A 22,031-nucleotide genomic window follows, 5' to 3' on the forward strand; every position below is an offset into this window, starting at 1 on the left:
ATTCATGCCATGTTTCATTTTGAACACATTTTGTCCAAGTGTTCAGATGAACCAATCGATAAAAAAAATTGGCCAATCAGTGCACTGAAGAATAGCAATATTAAGTAAATATTTAGCAGTAGACTGGCATTTTCACACAATTTATTTCTCATATTAAGTGAGTTAGTAATAATAGAAGGAAAAAGAGGAGGAGCAGTAAATAATTATATATTCATAATACATATTTTTATTTTTGTACTGCTCTTAATTTTTTCTGTCTACTGGTCACTTCTCCCTTGATCAATAAATAAATTTGATATTTATTGGCTGTCCCCTAACCATCAATCATCTTTATTTTTGGTGCCATGGGTGGAACTCCAAATTAAAATCAAACAAAATCCTTCTATGTTCATTTTATTTGTTTTATGATGCGTTCATATATTGTTTTGGAGTTTGGGATTTCGGGGGAAATGTCGATTGCCCCAAAATTCAGACAAATCGATATACGGGAGAAATTGAGGGTACAAGTCTATTAAATATATAAGTTACATGTTTTCTACTGGTGAACTGATAACATAAATGCAAAATTAACTAAATACAAAAGAGAAATATATATTAAACACAATGGGTGTAATAATTAATAAAATTGTACATAGTGTATCAATTCCCCACATGATCTAATAAATAATGTATCATGCCCTGTTACATGCATATTTAATATGTATGCCATATAATGTACCTCTATACTGATCTTTCTCTTTGCTTCCTTGTTCATTGTCGAGTTTGTTATTCCTTGGGCAACTACGTGAACGGCTTTTGGGCGTGTGATTGGGAGCCCCTGATAGTCCTTCTGGCATACCAAGATTGGAGGCACCTGGAATAGTTTGTAATAAATACAGAAAGAAAATAATGCATTATTTGACACAAAAAAAAAAACACCTGAAAATAAAATGAAATAAATTAAAGTGTAATATAATCCATTAATAAACAAGGTATGTAGGTAAAAATCATCAAAGAAGATTGCCTGTCCTCTATTGTAATTTTGATAGGCCTAAATTCAAATATTTTTTAGATAAACTTTTAAAATGATTTCATATTTAAAAAAAAATTATATTTAGATTTTTTTTTAATATTGATTTCTTTTTATACAAGATATAATTTTTTTTTTACATTTTGAAAATATAATTTTAAAAGTTATCCAAAAATATTAAATCATTTGAAAAGCTCAATCAAAAATATTAAATTGAGACCTTGGTTTGAAAAAAGTACCCTTATTCTGCTTCTCCCCCAACAAAGAGAAATGCTTATTTCAAATATAGAAACAAAGGGACAGTAAGTGGAAGAAAGTGCAGTTAGACAGTGCAGGCATACCCACTCAAATTAGGGGATCACTCCCAAATCCCAAAAATCACAATATCCAAAGATGGTATAGTTACAAACATATACCGGTGAGGGTGCCACTATCACAAATGGGCAAATTTAATTACCATTCAAATCATTGAATTTGGCATGTAATAGAAACAAAAAGAGAACACATACATAGTGAAGTATTTAATTACAAAGGAAAAAAATGAACAAAAACAATGGATGCACTGTGTCTATTCCTCCATTCCGGCTGTTTAAATACAGTAGATTGCACGGCTTTCTATAGAGCGCGTGCGCAGAGTAAAGGAAAGAAACAACAAACTTAGTCACATTTCTCACGCATGCACTTCCAGTCTGAGCTGCAAACAACTTTATTGACAATTTACGCCAGGAGACCCTGTTCAGAACTTAGAAATCTTACGGAACAAAGTGCATCAACGGTGAAAACTACATGAACAGTCTAAAGTGCAGAGAATATTAATCTATGATTCCACAGTTCAACCATGATACACAATATTGTTAAAAGTTAAAAAGTAGTCGATATTTAATACATTGAGAAATTAAACATATATATAATATATATAAGAATTGTTGTGGAAACCAAATACATACATGATAAAACAGTGTGTAAGCATATAAACACTATAAGTACATTAAATACAATGAATGCCTACTATTGCAATATTAACTAATAATGGTAACAATCAAAAAACATTTTAAAAAATGTTTTTTAAATGGCAAAGATTACTTATGAACTAGTATGTACTGATGAACATTGTGGTAACATCTATGAATATAAAAACAAAACAAAAAAGTGAATTTATATATAAAATCCAAAAAAGCCCAAATAAAAATAAATGTAAAAATAAAAATAACTTTTAACAATATTGTATATTTATTTATTTATAAAATATTTTACCAGGAAAGATACATTGAGATTTCTCTCATTTTCAAGTATGTCCTGGATATCATGGTTCAACTATGGACTCATAGATTAATATTCTTTAGACTGTTGATGTAGTTTTCACCGCTGATGCACTTTGCTCCGTAAGATTTCTAAGTTCTGAACGAAACATTGTTTCCCGGTGTAAATTGTCAATAAAGTTACATAGTTACACAGTTACATAGCTGAAAAGAGACTTGCGTCCATCAAGTTCAGCCTTCCTCACATTTGATTTTTTGCTGTTGATCCAAAAGAAGGCAAAAAAAAAAACAGTTTGAAGCACAATTTTGCAACAAGCTAGGAAAAAAAATCCTTCTTGACCCCAGAATGGCAGTCAGATTTATCCTTGGATCAAGCAGTTATTACCCTACATTGAAAGATTATATCCTTGAATATTCCGTTTTTGCAAGTATGCATCTAGTAGCTGTTTGAACATCTGTATGGACTCTGATAAAACCACTTCTTCAGGCAGAGAATTCCACATCCTGATTGTTCTTACAGTAAAAAAACCTTTCCTTTGCCTTAGACGAAATCTTTTTTCTTCCAGTCTAAACGCATGGCCTCGTGTCCTATGTAAAGTCCAGTTTGTGAATAGATTTCCACACAATGGTTTGTATTGGCCCCGAATATATTTGTATAATGTTATCATATCCCCTCTCAGGCGACGTTTTTGTAAACTAAATAGGTTTACATTTGTTAACCTTTCTTCGTAGCTGATATGTTCCATTCCTTTTATTAATTTTGTAGCCCGCCTCTGCACTTTTTCTAGTGACATAATATCCTTCTTTAGAACAGGTGCCCAAAATTGCACGGCATATTCAATATGTGGTCTTACCAGTGATTTATAAAGAGGCAAAATGATATTCTCGTCCCGAGAATGAATGCCCTTTTTCATGCATGACAATACCTTACTGGCCTTGGCCACTGCTGATTGACATTGCACATTGTTGCATAGTTTGTTGTCTATAACAATTCCCAAATCCTTTTCGTGTGTTGTTATCCCTAATTCACTTCCATTAAGGGTATACGTTGCTTGTGTATTCTTAACGCCGAAGTGCATAACTTTGCATTTTGCAACATTAAATTTCATCTGCCATTTGAGTGCCCAGTCCTCCAGTCTATCTAAATCCCTCTGCAGCAAAGTAATATCTTGCTCACATTGTATTATTTTACAAAGTTTTGTGTCATCTGCAAACACTGAAACATGACTTTCAATGCTGTCTTCAAGATCATTTATAAACATGATAATAGAAGGGGTCCCAGAACAGACCCCTGAGGGACACCACTTGCCACCTCTGTCCAGCTTGAAAATTTACCATTAACGACAACTCTTTGTACTCTGTTTTTAAGCCAATGTTCTACCCAAGAACAAGCATTTTCATCTAGACCAATTTCCTTGAGTTTGAACACTAATCTATTGTGTGGAACTGTATCAAATGCCTTGGCAAAATCCAAATATATTGCGGTCCAGGCTGGAAGCGCACGTGTGCACAGTAAGAAACGTGACTGTAGCGGAGAGCCGATCTTGCACAGCTATTCTCCACTAGAGATTCCAGTGAGGCTCAGGAACAAGGTGATGTTAAGTCCATAGGCAAGGTTTCCAGCAGGTAAAGTAATACAGCAGTATCCCCATCGCAATCCCAATAACTGGACGACACACAGTTTCAGGAGTAGACTGACAAGCTTTATTCCACAGTTCCTTATAAAGCCCTCTCCCATGCAAGGGAGGAGGTTCTATCACTTAAGACATTATCCAATCTCTAAGTAGTAACCTCCCACAGATCTCCTCCCCTCCTCTAGCATCATAATCCCCTTATTGTGTACACAGTTTTCCCTGAGTTTTGGATGTACCCTAAATACTTGGGGTACATCCAACATCCCCAGATAGCTCTATTCTGGGGGACCAACATACTTAAAAATTAGCCCATTCGGATGAATGGTTCGTGAGATATGGGGTTCCAAAGATTTGACCGACCGCATGGGTAAAGTATCCGAAAACAGTTCCATGCATTTTGGCCCTGCGGTCGGTCACAAACAAGGGAATGAAAACAGGCGAATTGCCTGTGTTATAGAGCCTGGAGAGGGTTTGAATGAATTCCCTTGTTTATGGGGCTCTTTCTACCGAACGGCGGGTCATTCGGTAGTTTCCATACGAATTTCTGGAAGTATGGAGGTCTCAGCGGTGTTTGCCTAGTCAACACCGCTGTTCGGTAGTTTAAGATGGCCGCCGCCACGTGTTTGTTTCCCGAATGGCGGCCACCCAGAGGACAAAGACCACACTGCACTGATTGCCAATTACCTGTTTGCAACATTGTTGCAAACGGTAATTGGAGGCACACTCATTCCTGGGTGGTCTGGTTGTTCGGTAGTTTCATTCCCTTGTTTTATTTGAATGATTCTACCGAACAACTAGAGGAATACAATTCTTTACATACATTTAACTGTCATTATACCCGGATACCATGCTTTCTATACATGTACATACACATTAAACCAGCCATATGACCAAATACACTTATTCTCATACATGTCGTGGGACAGCCCGGTACCAATCCGCTACACTGCTCCCCCTTGCCCACAAGCCGGCATACACAGTCTGATCCAACACGGATCGGCTTGGGGATGTCCGGGGGCTCACGGATCATTTCTCTAAGTCAGTTTGTCTTGACAACCCGTCAGCATTTCCATTCTGCTTACCCGGCCGGTACTGGATATTAAAGTCAAAAGGCTGTAGCGCCAAACTCCAGCGCAGCAGCCTGGCGTTGTCTCCAGCCACCCGGTTCAGCCAGACTAACGGGTTGTGATCCGTGAGCAAGGAAAAGGGCTGTCCATATAAATAGGGTTGTAGCTTCTTTAGGGCCCACACCACAGCCAGGCATTCCTTTTCGATGGCGGCGTAGCTTACTTCTCGAGGTAACAGTTTGCGACTGATGTAAGCCACTGGATGTTCCCCGCCATCGGCCCCGACTTGACTCAGTACTGCCCCCAATCCAAACATAGAAGCGTCTGTGTGAACAAGAAAACGTTTAGTTGGATTGGGAGCTGCCAAGACAGGGGCATTTATCAGTGCATTTTTCAATTGTTGGAATGCCTGCTCACACTCCGGGGTCCAGTTTACTTGGCGGGGAAGGTTCTTACGGGTCAGGTCAGTGAGGGGTTTGGCCAGGGCGCTATAATTGGGAACAAACTTCCGGTAATACCCTGCTGTCCCTAGAAACGCTAAAACCTGGGTCTTAGTCCTAGGGGTGGGCCACTGGGCTACAGCCTCTACTTTGGCGGGTTCGGGTTTTTGTTTACCGCACCCTACTCTATGTCCCAGGTATTGTACCTCAGCCATGCCGATACTACACTTGGCCGGCTTCAAGGTCAGACCTGCTTCCCTTATCCTATCTAGTACAGCTCCGATGTGAGCTAAGTGTTCCTGCCACGTATTGCTAAAAATAGCAATATCGTCCAGGTAGGCACATGTATAGTCCTGGAATCCATCTAGGAGTCGATCCACCATCCTTTGGAAGGTGGCTGGGGCGTTTTTCATCCCAAATGGCATGACCTTAAACTGGTACAAGCCAAATGGGGTGACAAAGGCCGACTTCGGGATGGCGTCTGGGGCCAGGGGGATTTGCCAATACCCTTTACACAAGTCAATAGTGGTGAGGTATTGGCCCCTGGCCATTCTGTCCAGTAACTCGTCTATCCGGGGCATCGGATAGGCGTCAGATACAGTCTTCTCGTTCAATCTCCTATAGTCCACGCAGAAGCGGGTCGTACCGTCTCGCTTTGGTACGAGGACTACAGGAGATGCCCAAGGACTGTCTGAGGGTTCAATCACCCCCAGTTGGAGCATTTCGTCGATCTCCTTACGCATGTTTGCCCGTACCGCTTCTGGAATGCGGTATGGCGTCTGGCGCATGGGTAGTTGCCCTGGGGTCTCGACCCGGTGAGTTGCCAGAGGCGTGTATCCAGGTACATTAGAGAACGTGTCGCGTTTCTCTTCCAATAGTTGCTGTACCTCGATCCGCTCCTGTGGGCTCAGCCGATCTCCCAGCGTAACCTCCCCTAAATCTCCGGACAGCTGCCCATCCCCCAGCAAATCGGGGAGGGGTAAGCTGTCAAACTCTTCCGTGTTAGGGGCACAGATGGCGGTTACCTCCTCAGTACGCTCGTGGTAGGGCTTCAGCATGTTCACATGGAGCATGCGTCGCCCCCCAGTCCCTGTGCAGGGGCCGATAATATAGGTGGTATCGCATCTTTGCTCCACCACCTTATATGGGCCCTGCCAGGCGGCCTGTAACTTATCATGTCGGACAGGTTTTAAAATTAGTACCTTCTGCCCGACCTGAAAGCTACGGTCCCTGGCTCCCCGATCATACCATGTACGCTGGCGGGTCTGGGCCTCCTGAAGGTTTTCCCGTACCGTCTTGGTCAACGCTTCTAGGCGGTCCCGAAAGGCCAACACATATGGTAGGATGGGAGTGCCATCTGTGCTCCGGTCTCCCTCCCAATGCTCTCTAATAAGATCCAATGGGCCTCGGACCCTCCTTCCAAACAATAATTCAAACGGGGAGAACCCTGTGGATTCCTGCGGCACCTCCCGGTATGCAAATAGGAGGTGCGGCAGGAATCGTTCCCAGTCCTTGTGGGTCTCTGCGAAGGTTCGGAGCATCTGCTTCAAGGTACCATTGAATCGTTCGCAGAGCCCGTTCGTCTGGGGGTGGTAAGGGGCGCTGATAATAGGCTTAATGCCACAGATCCTCCAGAGGTGTTGGGTGAATTCTGCGGTAAACTGGGTACCCTGATCCGAGATAATCTCCCTGGGTGGAGGTGGGCCTGGACGAATCCAGGTGGAACGGTCCCGTAGCTGTGGGCATTCCCTTTTATAATGTCCCCACTTCTGGCAGTGATGACAGGGGCCAGCGGTGGGTTGTCGGAACCGGGGCTGTGCAGCGGGTGGTGGAGGTGGTGGTAGCGGTCTCGGTGGAGCTGGGGTGTAGTTGTTTCCCCCGAATGTTTTAAAGGTTGCTTTTGGAGCTGCAGGTTTTTGTGACCTGCGTGCATCCAGGTAGTCATCCGCTTTCCTAGCCGCCTCGGTAAGGGAAGTAGGGTTTCTGTCCCTTACCCATTCCTGGACCTCATTGGTTACTCCCTCATAGAACTGCTCCATCAGCAACATTTGTATTACATCCTCCATAGAACGTGCCTTGCTAGCTTGCACCCACCCGAGCGCTGCCCCCTGTAATCGGCATACCCACTCTGCGTGCGAGTCCTTCTCTGTTTTCTTTAGATCCCGGAACCTCCGCCGGTATGCCTCGGGTGTTATAGCATACCTGGCGAGTATAATTTCTTTCACTTTACTGTAATTCCTTATTTCGTCATTAGGTACAGTCCGATATGCCTCTGCTGCCCTCCCGGTTAACCTTCCGGCCAAAATAGGTACCCAGTCCTCTGCGTTAATTTTATGCAGTGCACACAGTCTTTCAAAGTCTTGCAGGAAAGCGTCTATATCTTCCTCTGCCTCCACATATGTTTTAAAAGCCTGGTATGGTATTTTAGGCTTACCTTCCTGTGGCACATTAATTGCAGAGCTTTGTTCTGGTGCCTGTGTCCTTAGGATGAATTCTTGTACCTCGGCCATTGTCCTGGTAACAATTTCTGTTGGGGGGTTTTCCCCATAAAAGGATAGCCTGAACTGAACCTGCCTCTGGAATTCCGATCCTTGTGGTGTTCCTCCCGGCTCCCTCTGTGCCGGAACTGAATCGCCCTCCATTCTGTACTCTGCCATGAGTTCTGTAACAAGTACTGCTTTCTTCTTATTGCTGGCTTGTATACCCCTTGCCTCTAGGAGGTCCTTTAGCGTGGAGCGTTTTAGCGCAGAAAAATCAATCTCCATCCGTACTCCATTTACGCTTGTTCCTCTGTGAGTTTGGATCCCAGCGCTGCCAACCAATGTAGCGGAGAGCCGATCTTGCACAGCTATTCTCCACTAGAGATTCCAGTGAGGCTCAGGAACAAGGTGATGTTAAGTCCATAGGCAAGGTTTCCAGCAGGTAAAGTAATACAGCAGTATCCCCATCGCAATCCCAATAACTGGACGACACACAGTTTCAGGAGTAGACTGACAAGCTTTATTCCACAGTTCCTTATAAAGCCCTCTCCCATGCAAGGGAGGAGGTTCTATCACTTAAGACATTATCCAATCTCTAAGTAGTAACCTCCCACAGATCTCCTCCCCTCCTCTAGCATCATAATCCCCTTATTGTGTACACAGTTTTCCCCGAGTTTTGGATGTACCCTAAATACTTGGGGTACATCCACAAATCCAACATCCCCAGATAGCTCTATTCTGGGGGACCAACATACTTCAAAATTAGCCCATTCGGATGAATGGTTCGTGAGATATGGGGTTCCAAAGATTTGACCGACCGCATGGGTAAAGTATCCGAAAACAGTTCCATGCATTTTGGCCCTGCGGTCGGTCACAAACAAGGGAATGAAAACAGGCGAATTGCCTGTGTTATAGAGCCTGGAGAGGGTTTGAATGAATTCCCTTGTTTATGGGGCTCTTTCTACCGAACGGCGGGTCATTCGGTAGTTTCCATACGAATTTCTGGAAGTATGGAGGTCTCAGCGGTGTTTGCCTAGTCAAGTGTCCGATTTTAGTTCCAGACACTCGACGGCAAAACACCGCTGTTCGGTAGTTTAAGATGGCCGCCGCCACGTGTTTGTTTCCCGAATGGCGGCCACCCAGAGGACAAAGACCACACTGCACTGATTGCCAATTACCTGTTTGCAACATTGTTGCAAACGGTAATTGGAGGCACACTCATTCCTGGGTGGTCTGGTTGTTCGGTAGTTTCATTCCCTTGTTTTATTTGAATGATTCTACCGAACAACTAGAGGAATACAATTCTTTACATACATTTAACTGTCATTATACCCGGATACCATGCTTTCTATACATGTACATACACATTAAACCAGCCATATGACCAAATACACTTATTCTCATACATGTCGTGGGACAGCCCGGTACCAATCCGCTACAGTGACTATGTTCATTGTTTCTTTCCCTTGCTCTGCGCACGCTATAGAACGCCACGCAATCTACTGTATTTAAACAGCCGGAATGGAGGAATAGACACAACTCTTGACAAAGTCGCCAGACGAAATGCGTCGAGCGAAGAGAAGCTTGAAATATCCCCAAAGATTAAAGCCAATAGCCAATACCTGCCAGACCTACAGGACAACATTCAGCTCTTTCCAATTTCATTTGAAGATTGGTGAACACGAGTGACTGACATCCTGAGGTACCAAGGCTGATACCAACTGTATTTTTAGAAATACACAACTCTAATCCCAATGATTTACAGTTTACAGCCATTCATAAAATAGAAAATCATTGGAGAGGTGGCAATAGTGCTAAGAATTTAAATAAAAAAGAATCAAACTGGATATTTGAGCTACAAACATCATGCCCAAAGGGCTTAAATATCGATTTTGGAATAAGCTCAATTTTATAGAAACTCTTCTTTTTTTGTATGTAGGTTTTTATATTTAATCGAGTGTATGTGACTATTATCCATTATAACTCTTTTTGGCACATAGATCGTTTTTTATTAGTTTTATTCATCTTAATGCCTTTCAAGTATCATTATGTATTACTACTTCATGATCTTCTTATTTAATAATATTTTCCCTCTCTCCCTATACCTCTATGTTATGTGAACTTTATACATGGACTCGGAGTGATAGGAGTTCCCTATCCTCCTCATTGTTTGCCCCTGCACGTAAGCATAATCGCTTATCCACGCCCCTCTCCGGCACCACGTGACTGGTAGCTGCACCACGTGACCGGAGGAAATTGAAACCGGAAGGACACACACATATCGTCCTGGTAATGACGCGCGGCCATCTTGGGAAGGTCGCACGTACTCCTATGAATATAAACAGACGGCGGCCATCTTGGAGGAGGCATAAACATTAGAACTCCCGCCGGAAACACTCCTTATATGGACTTTAAGGATGGACTTCACAGCTGCCGATATTTTATAGTAATTTGACTAGTAATTGTATGTGTTAGGCATGATATATAAGGAAACTGTCATTCCATTTGTGTTATGCACCTGAGGAAGACCTATTGGACTAGGTCGAAACGCGTTGTGTTTTATGCATATATTTTTATGTATTTAATTAAAGTATTTACTTATTAATTATTTGGTGATCCTGGTTCCTGATTTATACACAAAGGAGGCGGTTGGCGTTTTTCCCAAGGGACCCTGACTGCATTACCAGCACCAGATTCTGCATACTGCTTTTAAAGTTTAGAGCCAACTCAGAAAGGCTCTAAATATTGTGAGTTTTCCAAGTTTTTTATACTTTTTATTGTGGCTAAGACGTATTGCCCTATGATGGTTTTTTATATCCACAGAACCTAAGGGTCTACACTTAAGACCAAGGATATCATTCATTGTGTGCGCAACCACCGCCCTTTTTTCTGTTTTATCTTTGTATGTAAGTGTTATTAAGTGACTATACACTTGGGTGGTTTTTATGTGTGCTGCACTGGTTTTTTATATATGATATCTTAAACGCACTACTACCTATTTTTAAGCGCCATCCTTTATCTCTGTTTTTTACTTGTATGGGGACTTAGCCCTCTAGTGGCTGACAAGCTCTTTAGCACAAATATAAATATTTCTCTTTGTGCCATTCTTTTTGTGAGTGTATCAATTGTTTTTTATTCATTTTTTCCTTTGTAATTAAATACTTCACTGTGTATATGTTCTCTTTTTGTTCTTATTTCAAACATATGCTCATAATCTCTTCTACATCTTCCACTTACTCGCTCACCATTTCTTCATTTTAATTTATATACCATAATTCTACAGTTGTGTTAAAACATTAGACACTGGCTGCTAATTGTATCACTAACTCCCCAATGGCTCACAGCTGACATAGTTTTATTTTTATGATGCCCCCAATATTCTTAGTCATCAACAAAATTTTCACCCACTACATTTTGTCTGATTGCACAATATCCTACTGTCAGACATCTTGCTTAAAACTTTGTATCAAAGTACTACAAATGTTAGATTGCTGCTCACAGGCTGAGATCTCAATACCTTTTCCATCAGTTTGTCTAATTAAATATTCCTCTGTTTGTAGTTATACCTATTATTATTATTATCATTATTATTATTATTATTATACTATATAATTATAATTATTATTATATCAATGGTGTAAAAGTACTCTAGTTAAGAGTGCTGTTAATAACTTAATTAGTAAATGTTCCTGGTTTAATTGAGGGCTTAGTAATTCTAAATATATGGGTGCACTGAAAGGCGGTTAGTTCCCCCGTTGATGTTCTCAAATTCTTAGACTGGCCTGCTCTGTAGACTCCCATACCTCTGCTGATACTACCTTGGTACCTCTTTATATGTATTATTAAGTGTGAAAGGCCTCCCCTCCTCTTTCCTTCACTCCGACTTCCTCTATGTGTTCCCATGGCACTTCTGTCAGGGTTCTGCCTCGCTTCTTATCTCAAGACCCTTGTACTTGGTGCCAGGACACAGCAGGAATGAAAATAGGTAACAAAGTTACCTATTTCACTCTTGCCTTCTCCAGTTCACATTTTTCATAGTGTATGACGTGTTAAAGACCATTCATCTGCCCAACTTGGCACTATAATCCCTCTACTCCTACAGTTCTAGCCATAATTATCTTGTAACAAGTAGAAAACAGCATCATGGTTGTTCTTTTAGTCCTGTCTTGTCTCCAGTCGTTGGCTACTGTCAAATCCAGTCTTCAGTTATTGCCCAATCCAGATATTTATTTAGTTCTAGTATATATAAGGTATAGTCAAACTCAATCAAGTTCTTTGTTACAGGGAAAGGCTTTCTTGCTTCCCTGATGCTTCACAGATGATTCAGTCAGGTTTCCTGTAGGTTGGCAAACCAGCTGGCAATTATACATAATCTGTCTTTTCAGTTTTACTCTCCAGAGTTGGATCATCTTCACCATCAGTTATTAACCAAAATGGATTATTTGCCAGTCATATTCTAATACATACACGGCAGATTTTTAATGAACTGCTGTACTTTGGGTATTTAATTTCAACACAAGAACAAAGATAATTCTGTTTAAAGTTGCAAAACCATTGTAGCGGACCACGGGTAACCCGACTGGTTACCTCCGCTAATTCCCTTCCTTCAGCCGGTCAGGAACCATGTAAAGTACAGCCTCTGTGCCTGGGAGTCCAGGCGCAGCAAAAAGGGACCGTCCCTTTGTCTCCCAGGAACAGAAAAGCCCGCCCGCTGGAAAAGAGCTGGTCTCTTTGTCCTGCAGGCTCTGACAAGCCCACCAACCTAGCCAGTGCCCCAGGAGTATCCCCACCAACCTCAGGGGACCCCACAGCAGTGCCTTCCTCGACCAGGCTCCGCTTGTGAGGTCCCTGTGTGAAACCCGGCAAGGGAAGTGTCTCCTTTCGGGATACGAATGCTTCCTAGCGTTCGTCTATACAAAATGGCGGGCACCCAGGGGAGCACTCATTAATTACTCCCCTTGGGGTTTACACTTATGTTGCGAATGCAAACGTTCTGATTAATTGGTGTGAACGTTCCAATGGGGCACCAGGGAGGTCCTCGTTCAGGAGACGAATGAGTCGGGAAACATTCCACGAATGCTCCCCCTGGTGGCGTTCATCTGTATGAATGGCGGCCACCCAGGGAAGCACTCATTAACTGTTTCCCTTTGTAGTTTGACACCTACATAGCGAGGTGTGAACGTTCTAAGCTAACATTCTATATGAGGTATCAGGGTGGTCCCCGTTCGGGAGGTGAATGGATTCCCTTCGTGGAAGACCTCCCGAACGAGGAGCGGGCACAATAAATGAAAGAATGGGCAAAACACACACAATGTAAAGACAGGCAACTCATGGACAGGCAGTGGGTCTGCCATAACCATGTATAAACAAAAACTGAAAAACTGAGATTTGGATACTGCGGTATTAAAAAAGTATAACAAAAAAAGAAAAAACATTGTAAAAAAATTCACTTCTGTGCAGCAAGTTCTAAAACCTCTCTTTCAGCGGTAACCATAAAAGAAAAGGAACACACGCAAAACTGAATATTTAGAGAATTGTACATCGAGAAAGGGTACTTATAACTGAAACGTGCATTTCCTTAATTTAAAATGGTAGCATTGAGGTGCACTTAATATTCTGGCTTTCGTTTGTTCTCTTTTTTGAGTAGTTTGGTGACAAAACCATGCAGTAAGTGGCAAAATGGAGACAGAAAGAATGGTGGCGAGGAAATGCGACTCTTAAAGTGTTGGAATAACCCCATGATGAAAATGAAAACACCTATTTCCCTTCTGCTTTGGGCTACTAATATTTTTCATACCTAAGTAAATGCTGGAGACGCTGCAAGAGTCCAATAATATGCTCTGCTCTCCAGACTTCCGAGAATGTCGAGGCATCACCTTAATATCTGGGTTGGCTTGAACCATCAGTGGTTCCTGTCTCTTCTTTTTCTGTTTTTTTTCAAAGAGGTCTCGCTTGGAATTTATGGAAAATATTTGTAAAGAGGAGTGAATGAAATCAGTAGTATGCAACAATAATAAGATATGCAGAATTTACTAATAGAGAAAGTTATCAAATTTGTCAAAGAGCACATCCCATTCCAAAGATAACATGGTGTCACGCTATGGGAAATACAATTATCCTGTATGGCATGCTATCCAAATCTCAGAGTAGTGTTTGTGATCAGTCTTTTTATGTCCTTTATTTCCTTTGCAGTGTATATCAAGGGGCTCTCATGAAGTCTTAATACAGCTTTGTATCAAGATACACCAAATAATACAAGAGAGTGCATTGGGACTAAACTCTAGATACAAGAACAAGCTAATCTGTACTTCTGTCTGTTCCTTCAACTGATCAGGTTCACTTAGTGTAGGCAACCTTTAACTCCAGATGTTGCTGAAGGTTGCCCCTCTCCTGATGCTTTGCAAGCATTATGGGATATATAGTCCACAACATCTGGAGTGCCGAAGATTGCCTACCCCTGACTTAGTGGATCTGTGACATTAGGAGAAGGTCAGAAGGTAATACTAGGGAAGGGAGTCACATTGTATCTTGCATCTTTAACCCCTTAAGGACCAAACTTCTGGAATAAAAGGGAATCATGACATGTCACACATGTCATGTGTCCTTAAGGGGTTAAAGGGCCACTAAAGGCACCCAGACCACTACAACTCAATGAAGTGGTCTAGGTGCAGTGGTCCTTTAGTTCAAACCCTGCAACGTAAAGCTTTGCCATTTAGTAGATATGGCCATGCTTACATTGCAGGGCGGAATATGCCTCTAATGGGAATAATCTGGTAGCAATTTGGTAGACAAACAATTTTCAAAAACAGATATTAAATAACGTCAACATACACACATTATTTAGTACAGATATCGTACCTGTTGTTCCAGTTTGTGCTGACGCACATTGAGAAGGTTCGCTTCTATCCCACTATTGCACACAAAGACAAATGAAAGTTATTATTTATCTTAACATATTTCCCAAACATATTTTTACAATATGATCATGCCTCGGCTTTAGAAATAGTTTGACTCCATGTACCTCTCCAGCAACTCTTTACTGGACATGTTTTACACAATAGCTTACTCTTACTTACTCCTACGTCCTTAATCATTCATTACATCCTTCTAGCCAATACATTGGCAAACAACTGGAAATCATGGACTTAGCCAGCCACTGAAGTTATCAAAGATATTGTTTCCTCTCACAGAATAGGAGATCCTGGAACACCTGTTTCATTCATTTATGTATTGAATTATTCATTGATGGAAGTAGATGAAGAATCATAAAAAAAAATAATTCCTGGGCAATTGCTGAGCTATCTCAGACACTTATAGGGCCAGCTGGGATTGGATGGACTTTGAATCGGAATGCACCTAATCAATCTGGAGACAATATGGTAAGTTAGTAAATTTACAGGGTAATTGACTAAAGTGAGAATAATCAGGGATTTCAAGTAAATATAAAGTGACTTTTGAAATTAAAGAGTTATTTAAAGCACCATAACCACTGCAGCATGCTGTAGTGTTTATAATGCCAAAAGTACCCTGACCCGGTCCCTTTGTTATGGGCCAAACCTTACCTTGGTCCCTTCTGGGCTCTGATGCTCCCTGGTAGTCTAAAAGTTTTACATAACTAACATTAGACAGCGGATAAGGGGTTTGTCTTGTCTTGTATATGCAGGGTTTTTTAACAGAAAGATACACGTTTATACTCCAGCCACTATGACCACTTCAAATCACTGTTAGCATAGCTAACTTGAAGAATTTTTTAAGTTTTGCCATGTTTGCCTAAAAGTTCACTTTAAATTCACTTGGAATTACAAACAATTCCCACTTTAGTGAATAAGCCTGTATATGTACCTACTCTGTAATTTATCCACCCAAATGCCCTGAGGTTTAACAAATACTTTTCGCCTCTTTTACCTTGGAAAAACAAGCAGTGGACCCTTTAATGAGAGTGCATTGAAGCTACTGTGCCAGATGCATAGCCAACAGCCATAAAATACAGGCAACAAACCTGCAATGCCATGCTAAGCCATCCCTCATAGGAGATAATAGATATAAATATAGCACTGGACTACATTTTTTGTGTGCTTATCTACGCTCTAGATTATGATGAAATTAAATCTGGTTGCTTTGTGGCTATAAACTCTCTGGAAGGATGTGTAAGTGCAGGGCTTATTAAATATTTGAATTTCATATCTTCTTTTCAAATATTGAACTGTGCATTGATCATTGAAACGTTACCTTCACTGCTACTAAAATTGCGTATGTGGTTAAACAACAAAATATCCTGCCCCCGGCTCTACTTGTGAAACTCCTTTTATTTTAAAATATATTTTACATTTTAGAATATAAAACCGTAATATCCAGCACAAACCTTAAGTGCAATGATCCTTTATTTAGGGTGCAAAGAAAAAGGTGATGTTTCAGAAGGCCTTTATCAAGCCAGGTGTGATAAATTATGATGTATTGTCAGAACTTACCAAAACTCCATTCCCTTAGGGTTACTTCCGCGTTTTGAAGTAAACTCCTCCAACTTGACTGACGCCAGACTTACCTGCCTTATAGGGGAGCCGCTCCAAATTCAAACTGTTGAGTGATTCTGTCTCTTCCCGAGAATGCCACGCTTAGCTCCTTTATTCCTCTAGTGTACCGAACCGGACCGGATAACCGTTGCAGCTGCCTTATTCTTTCCTCGAATCTCGTCTTGGACCACAACCTCTCTGCCATCTCCTTCCCAGACCCAGTCTGTTAATTGGACTACCGTTTCCCCACTTAACTAAGCAGGATCTTGTCGCACAATTCAGCAGGACCTCTCCTATCACTCTAATCCAGCCAAGAACCTCTTCCACTGAGACAAATTACTTGGAAACCATAAGTATTAATCTAACTCTACTTAACCTTGCTACATTGCTACAAACTAATATTCTACATCTACAGCTTAATTGTCCTGTAAATACTTTGTTTCGTTTGCTGCTACAATTGTTGCCAATCTCCAATCAAGTTATTTTTCTTTTCATGCTGCAAGTTATTCTGTTCTCTCACATTTTTACAACTGTCTACTAACATCTTCATTATTGGAGACTTTGGAAGGATAAATAGAAAAGTATTTAGGGTTCTAAATTGACCTCCTCGAATTCTCTTAAAGGTACGGTACGACTAAATTTATCTGCAGTTGTGTTCCTTTAATTGCCTACTTCCAAGTGAAGCAAAACATGTATGCAGCATGGGACACCAACACCTGCCCAGTACTATGCAACTACTGCACAGGAACAGTTTGAGCTAATTTCCATTAATCATACACACTCCAGAATGTAAAATCAGGGTTCCACACATACCTCTCTTTGCGTATTAATGGTCCTGGCTTTCTTAAAGGGATACTGTAGGCCCTATAGCTGCTTTATCTCATTGAAGTAGTCATAGTGTATATATAGTGTCCCTGTCTTTTCTATCCAGTATTAAACCATTTTTAATGTTTTCCCGAACAGGCCATCCCCTCTTTCCTTGTTTGACTAAAGAGGTAGCATTAGCTGTCACGGGAGTCGTACCCCAACACGCAGGCAAAAAGAAACCCACAAAAGACGTATTACCGAGCCTTAGAATGGCCGGACTTAACATATTAATACAACAAGAAACAGGGTCAAGATAAATCAAGTTCAGAAATACTCAGAGTCAAGACAAAACTGGGTCAGGATACCAGAAATCACGAGTCAAATACGAAGCCAAGGTCGGGATACCAGAAATCAAGAGTCAAATACGAAGCCGAGGTCACTATACCAGAAATCACAATTGAAATGTGCAGCCGAGGTCAGGATACCAGAAATCACAAGTCAAATATGAAGCCAAAGTCAAACACAGGAAATCACTAAGGAATATCTAGGAGCAGAAACCACGATAGGGCAATAAATGGGGGCTAAAACAAGCCTTAACCCCTTAAGGACCAAACTTCTGGAATAAAAGGGAATCATGACATGTCACACATGTCATGTGTCCTTAAGGGGTTAAATAGGCGTACCTTTGTTCTTATAGGTCCACGTCATCACTGCGATTCAAAACAGATTAGGATCGGGTGTGACATCACGTCCATATCTATTTATAAACGTACTGCCATACGTGGCAGCAGGAGGTCTGCTCGGCTCAAGGGAGATGAATCTCCCTCAGTGTGCCGCGCGGCAGCAGGAGGTCTGTGCGGCTCGGTGGAGGTAAGTAATGCCAGAGTAGCAATGGGCAGCTAAGACTGGCTGGCAGACTTAAGCCTATCACAGAGCCATTGCTTGTATGAATTGGTATGGCTACAAAGAAATGTGTCATATCTGCCTTACCCACACCTCAGTGAGGCTATCGGAAACAAGGGACCCTTAATCAGCTCAAAAAGGTTTTAACACTGAATGGAGGGACAAGACCTGAGGTCGCCAGGCTCTATAATCAATTCAATGAAAAGAAATGTCTACAGTGTTCCTTTAAACATTGGTTGATCAATCATTAAAGTAACAGATCCACCTATAGCCATGTAAGACTATAGGTAATACCTGTTTGGGAATCTCAAGTGTGTGGAATCATCTTGTGGCGGTATACCCTCTCAATAATGGGTTACTACTGCCTGTGGTCACCCCTTCCTAGTTGTGCCCAGCCCTAGAGTGGTTAGAGCTGCTAGCCAGTGATTATAGTCGCTGCAATCGTGGCATCACCAAGACACTAGTCAAGACTTAGTGAAGGGTGATATAGAACTGTTTATTTTAGGCAAGATACACAGTATTTATTCACAGACCCCCAGGGGGTCTCCATTCAAAGTAACATGAAACATGATAGGGGATGTGTCTCGACAGCCAATCGAGAGAAAGGGCGCAAAACCAGTTAGAATGGTAGCCCTTCTCCTATTATTTTAGGCAAGATACACAGTATTTATTCACAGACCCCAAGGGGGTCTCCATTCAAAGTAACATGAAACATGATAGGGGATGTGTCTCGACAGCCAATCGAGAGAAAGGGCGCAAAACCAGTTAGAATGGTAGCCCTTCTCATAGTTCCAGGGAGTCTGCTGGGGCTCGTGTCTCTCTCTGGTTGCTATCTCTACGTAGGCAGCACCGGAGAGAGTGCTCTTTGGGCAGCTACGAGCCTGGACTCGTAGCACCCGGGTAGTGAGACCCTGCAGTCGCTGTCTGCCTTGCTGACAATCCGGCCCCGGACAGTGATTATTGCTCCTTTGGGAGCAGGTAGGGATCTAAAAAACAATGTGGGCAAGCAAGTGGGCACAAGTGGGGATGGCACATCTCTATTATAATGTGCCTTGCTGTGTAGGAGTGTTTGAAGAAAGATTTGAAGAATTTCCTTGCCTGAGAAGAACAAAGCAATTTTCTTACTAACGAATGTTTTGATAATTCAAGAGCAATACAGTTTTATATTTTCTTGACAAGGTATCAAAATGAAAGAAAAATAAGGCACATGGAAACACATTCATTCTGCTTTTGGTTCACCATATTTTATACTTTATGTCGTTTTATTGCTCAATTCTGGTTAACCTGCACATCTCAAGGCTATCTGACATTACTGCCAGAACATAGAAAGCATGGCGCACACTCTGAGTATCATTGTTACAGAAACCAAACATAACAGGGTATTCTAGTGTTTACCTTATATCTATAGATGTTTATCAAGCAAAACCGGTGCGATTCTGAGGTAAAATAAAGTGCAGTCTAGAGCAGGGCCTAAAATTTCAAGTCCTAAACTACTAGCCGGGCCTTAAAGGTATACTATAGTGCCAGGAATATTATCGCTCCCCCTGCCTTCTTCCCTCCTTGCGCCCCCCCCCCAGGGCCGGCGCCACCTGTAAGGCGACCTAGGCAGCCGCCTAGGGCGCAACTTACCAGGGGGCGCCGGATCCCTGTCCCCGCTGCGCCTCCTCATGCTGCGCCGCCTGAGCGCTTTAGCAAGCCCCAGGCGGCGCAGCACTGCTGCATGGAGGGCGGCCGGGTTTATGACCGGCAGGAGGGAAGCGCAGAGCGCTCCCTCCTGCCGGTCTCTCCATGTAGCGTGGCCGGGCGGCGCGGAACGCGGGACAGGAACCTTTGTTTCCTGTACCCGGCCGCCGGCGGAATGACAGGAAGTGCTCACTCAGTGAGCATTTCCTGTCATTCCGCCGGCGGCCGGGTACAGGAAACAAAGGTTCCTGTCCCGCGTTCCGCGCCGCCCGGCCACGCTACATGGGCAGGAGGGGAGGGTAAGGACCACTAAGGGGGGAGGGGGGAGGTTTAAGGACCACTAAGGGGGGGGGGGGTTAAGGACCACTAAGGGGGGGAAGGGGGGTTAAGGACCACTAAGGGAGAGGGGGGGGTAAGGACCACTAAGGGAGAGGGGGGGGTAAGGACCACTAAGGGAGAGGGGGGGTTTAAGGACCACTAAGGGGGGGGAGGGGGGGTTAAGGACCACTAAGGGGGGGGGGGTATAAGGACCACTAAAGGGAGGGAGGGGGTATAAGGACCACTAAGGGAGGGGGGGTATAAGGACCACTAAGGGGGGGGGGTATAAGGACCACTAAGGGGGGTATAAGGACCACTAAGGGAGGGGGGGGTATACGGACCACTAAGGGAGGGGGGTATAAGGACCACTAAGGGAGGGGGGTATAAGGACCACTAAGGGAGGGGGGGTATAAGGACCACTAAGGGAAGGGGGGGTATAAGGACCACTAAGGGAGGGGGGGTATAAGGACCACTAAGGGAGGGGGGGTATAAGGACCACTAAGGGGGGGGGGTATAGACCACTAGGGGAGGGGAGCGGGGTATAAGGACCACTAGGGGAGGGGTGGGGGGGTATAAGGACCACTAGGGGAGGGATGGGGGGGGGTATATGGACCACTAGGGGAGGGATGGGGGGTATAAGGACCACTAGGGGAGGGATGGGGGGATAAGGACCACTAGGGGAGGGATGGGGGGATAAGGACCACTATGGGAGGGGAGGATAAGGAGCACTATGGGGGGGGGGGGGATAAGGAGCACTATGGGGGGGGATAAGGAGCACTATGGGAGGGAGGGGGATAAGGACCACTATGGGAGGGAGGGGGGGATAAGGACCACTATGGGAGGGAGGGGGGGGATAAGGACCACTATGGGAGGGAGGGGGGGTAAGGACCACTATGGGAGGGGGGGGTAAGGACCACTATGGGAGGTTGGGGGGGGATAAGGACCACTATGGGAGGTTGGGGGGGATAAGGACCACTAAGGGAGGGGGGGTATAAGGACCACTAAGGGGGGGGGGGTTATAGACCACTAGGGGAGGGGGTATAAGGACCACTAGGGGAGGGGGGGTATAAGGACCACTAGGGGAGGGATGGGGGTATAAGGACCACTAGGGGAGGGGGGTATAGACCACTAGGGGAGGGGAGGGGGGTATAAGGACCACTAGGGGAGGGGGGTATAAGGACCACTAGGGGAGGGATGGGGGGGTATAAGGACCACTAGGGGAGGGGGGGTAAGGACCACTATGGGAGGGGGGAGTAAGGACCACTATGGGAGGTTGGGGGGGGATAAGGACCACTATGGGAGGTTGGGGGGGGATAAGGACCACTATGGGAGGTTAGGGGGGTATAAGGACCACTAAGGGAGGGGGGTATAAGGACCACTAAGGGGGGGGTATAAGGACCACTAGGGGGGGGGGTATAGACCACTAGGGGAGGGGAGGGGGGTATAAGGACCACTAGGGGAGGGGGGTATAAGGACCACTAGGGGAGGGATGGGGGGGTATAAGGACCACTAGGGGAGGGATGGGGGGTATAAGGACCACTAGGGGAGGGATGGGGGGTATAAGGACGACGAAGGGAGGGATGGGGGGATAAGGACCACTATGGGAGGGGGGGATAAGGAGCACTATGGGAGGGGGGGGGGATAAGGAGCACTATGGGAGGGGGGGTAAGGAGCACTATGGGAGGGAGGGGGATAAGGACCACTATGGGAGGGAGGGGGGGATAAGGACCACTATGGGAGGGGGGGGGGGTAAGGACCACTATGGGAGGGGGGGTAAGGACCACTATGGGAGGTTGGGGGGGATAAGGACCACTAGGGGAGGGGGGATAAGGACCACTAGGGGAGGGGGATAAGGACCACTAGGGGAGGGAGGGAGGGGGGATAAGGACCACTAGGGGAGGGGGGGATAAGGACCACTAGG

General features: G+C 43.9%; 1 protein-coding gene across 2 annotated transcripts in view; it reads right to left on the reverse strand.

The window, feature by feature from the left end:
- Positions 1-22,031, reverse strand: part of LOC134577436 (tubby-related protein 3-like) — a 68,434-nt gene that overhangs the window by 41,707 nt on the left and 4,696 nt on the right. For both annotated transcript variants that reach the window (XM_063436171.1, XM_063436170.1), the window contains exons 3-5: positions 14,748-14,799; positions 13,687-13,840; positions 719-853 (exon numbers count right to left, since the gene is read on the reverse strand). In XM_063436171.1, coding sequence (XP_063292241.1) covers positions 719-853; positions 13,687-13,840; positions 14,748-14,799 — 341 coding nt within the window. The remainder of the gene's footprint in view (positions 1-718; positions 854-13,686; positions 13,841-14,747; positions 14,800-22,031) is intronic.

The sequence above is a fragment of the Pelobates fuscus genome, chromosome 11 (genome assembly GCF_036172605.1).
Source record: "Pelobates fuscus isolate aPelFus1 chromosome 11, aPelFus1.pri, whole genome shotgun sequence".
In the NCBI taxonomy this organism is placed as follows: domain Eukaryota; kingdom Metazoa; phylum Chordata; class Amphibia; order Anura; family Pelobatidae; genus Pelobates; species Pelobates fuscus.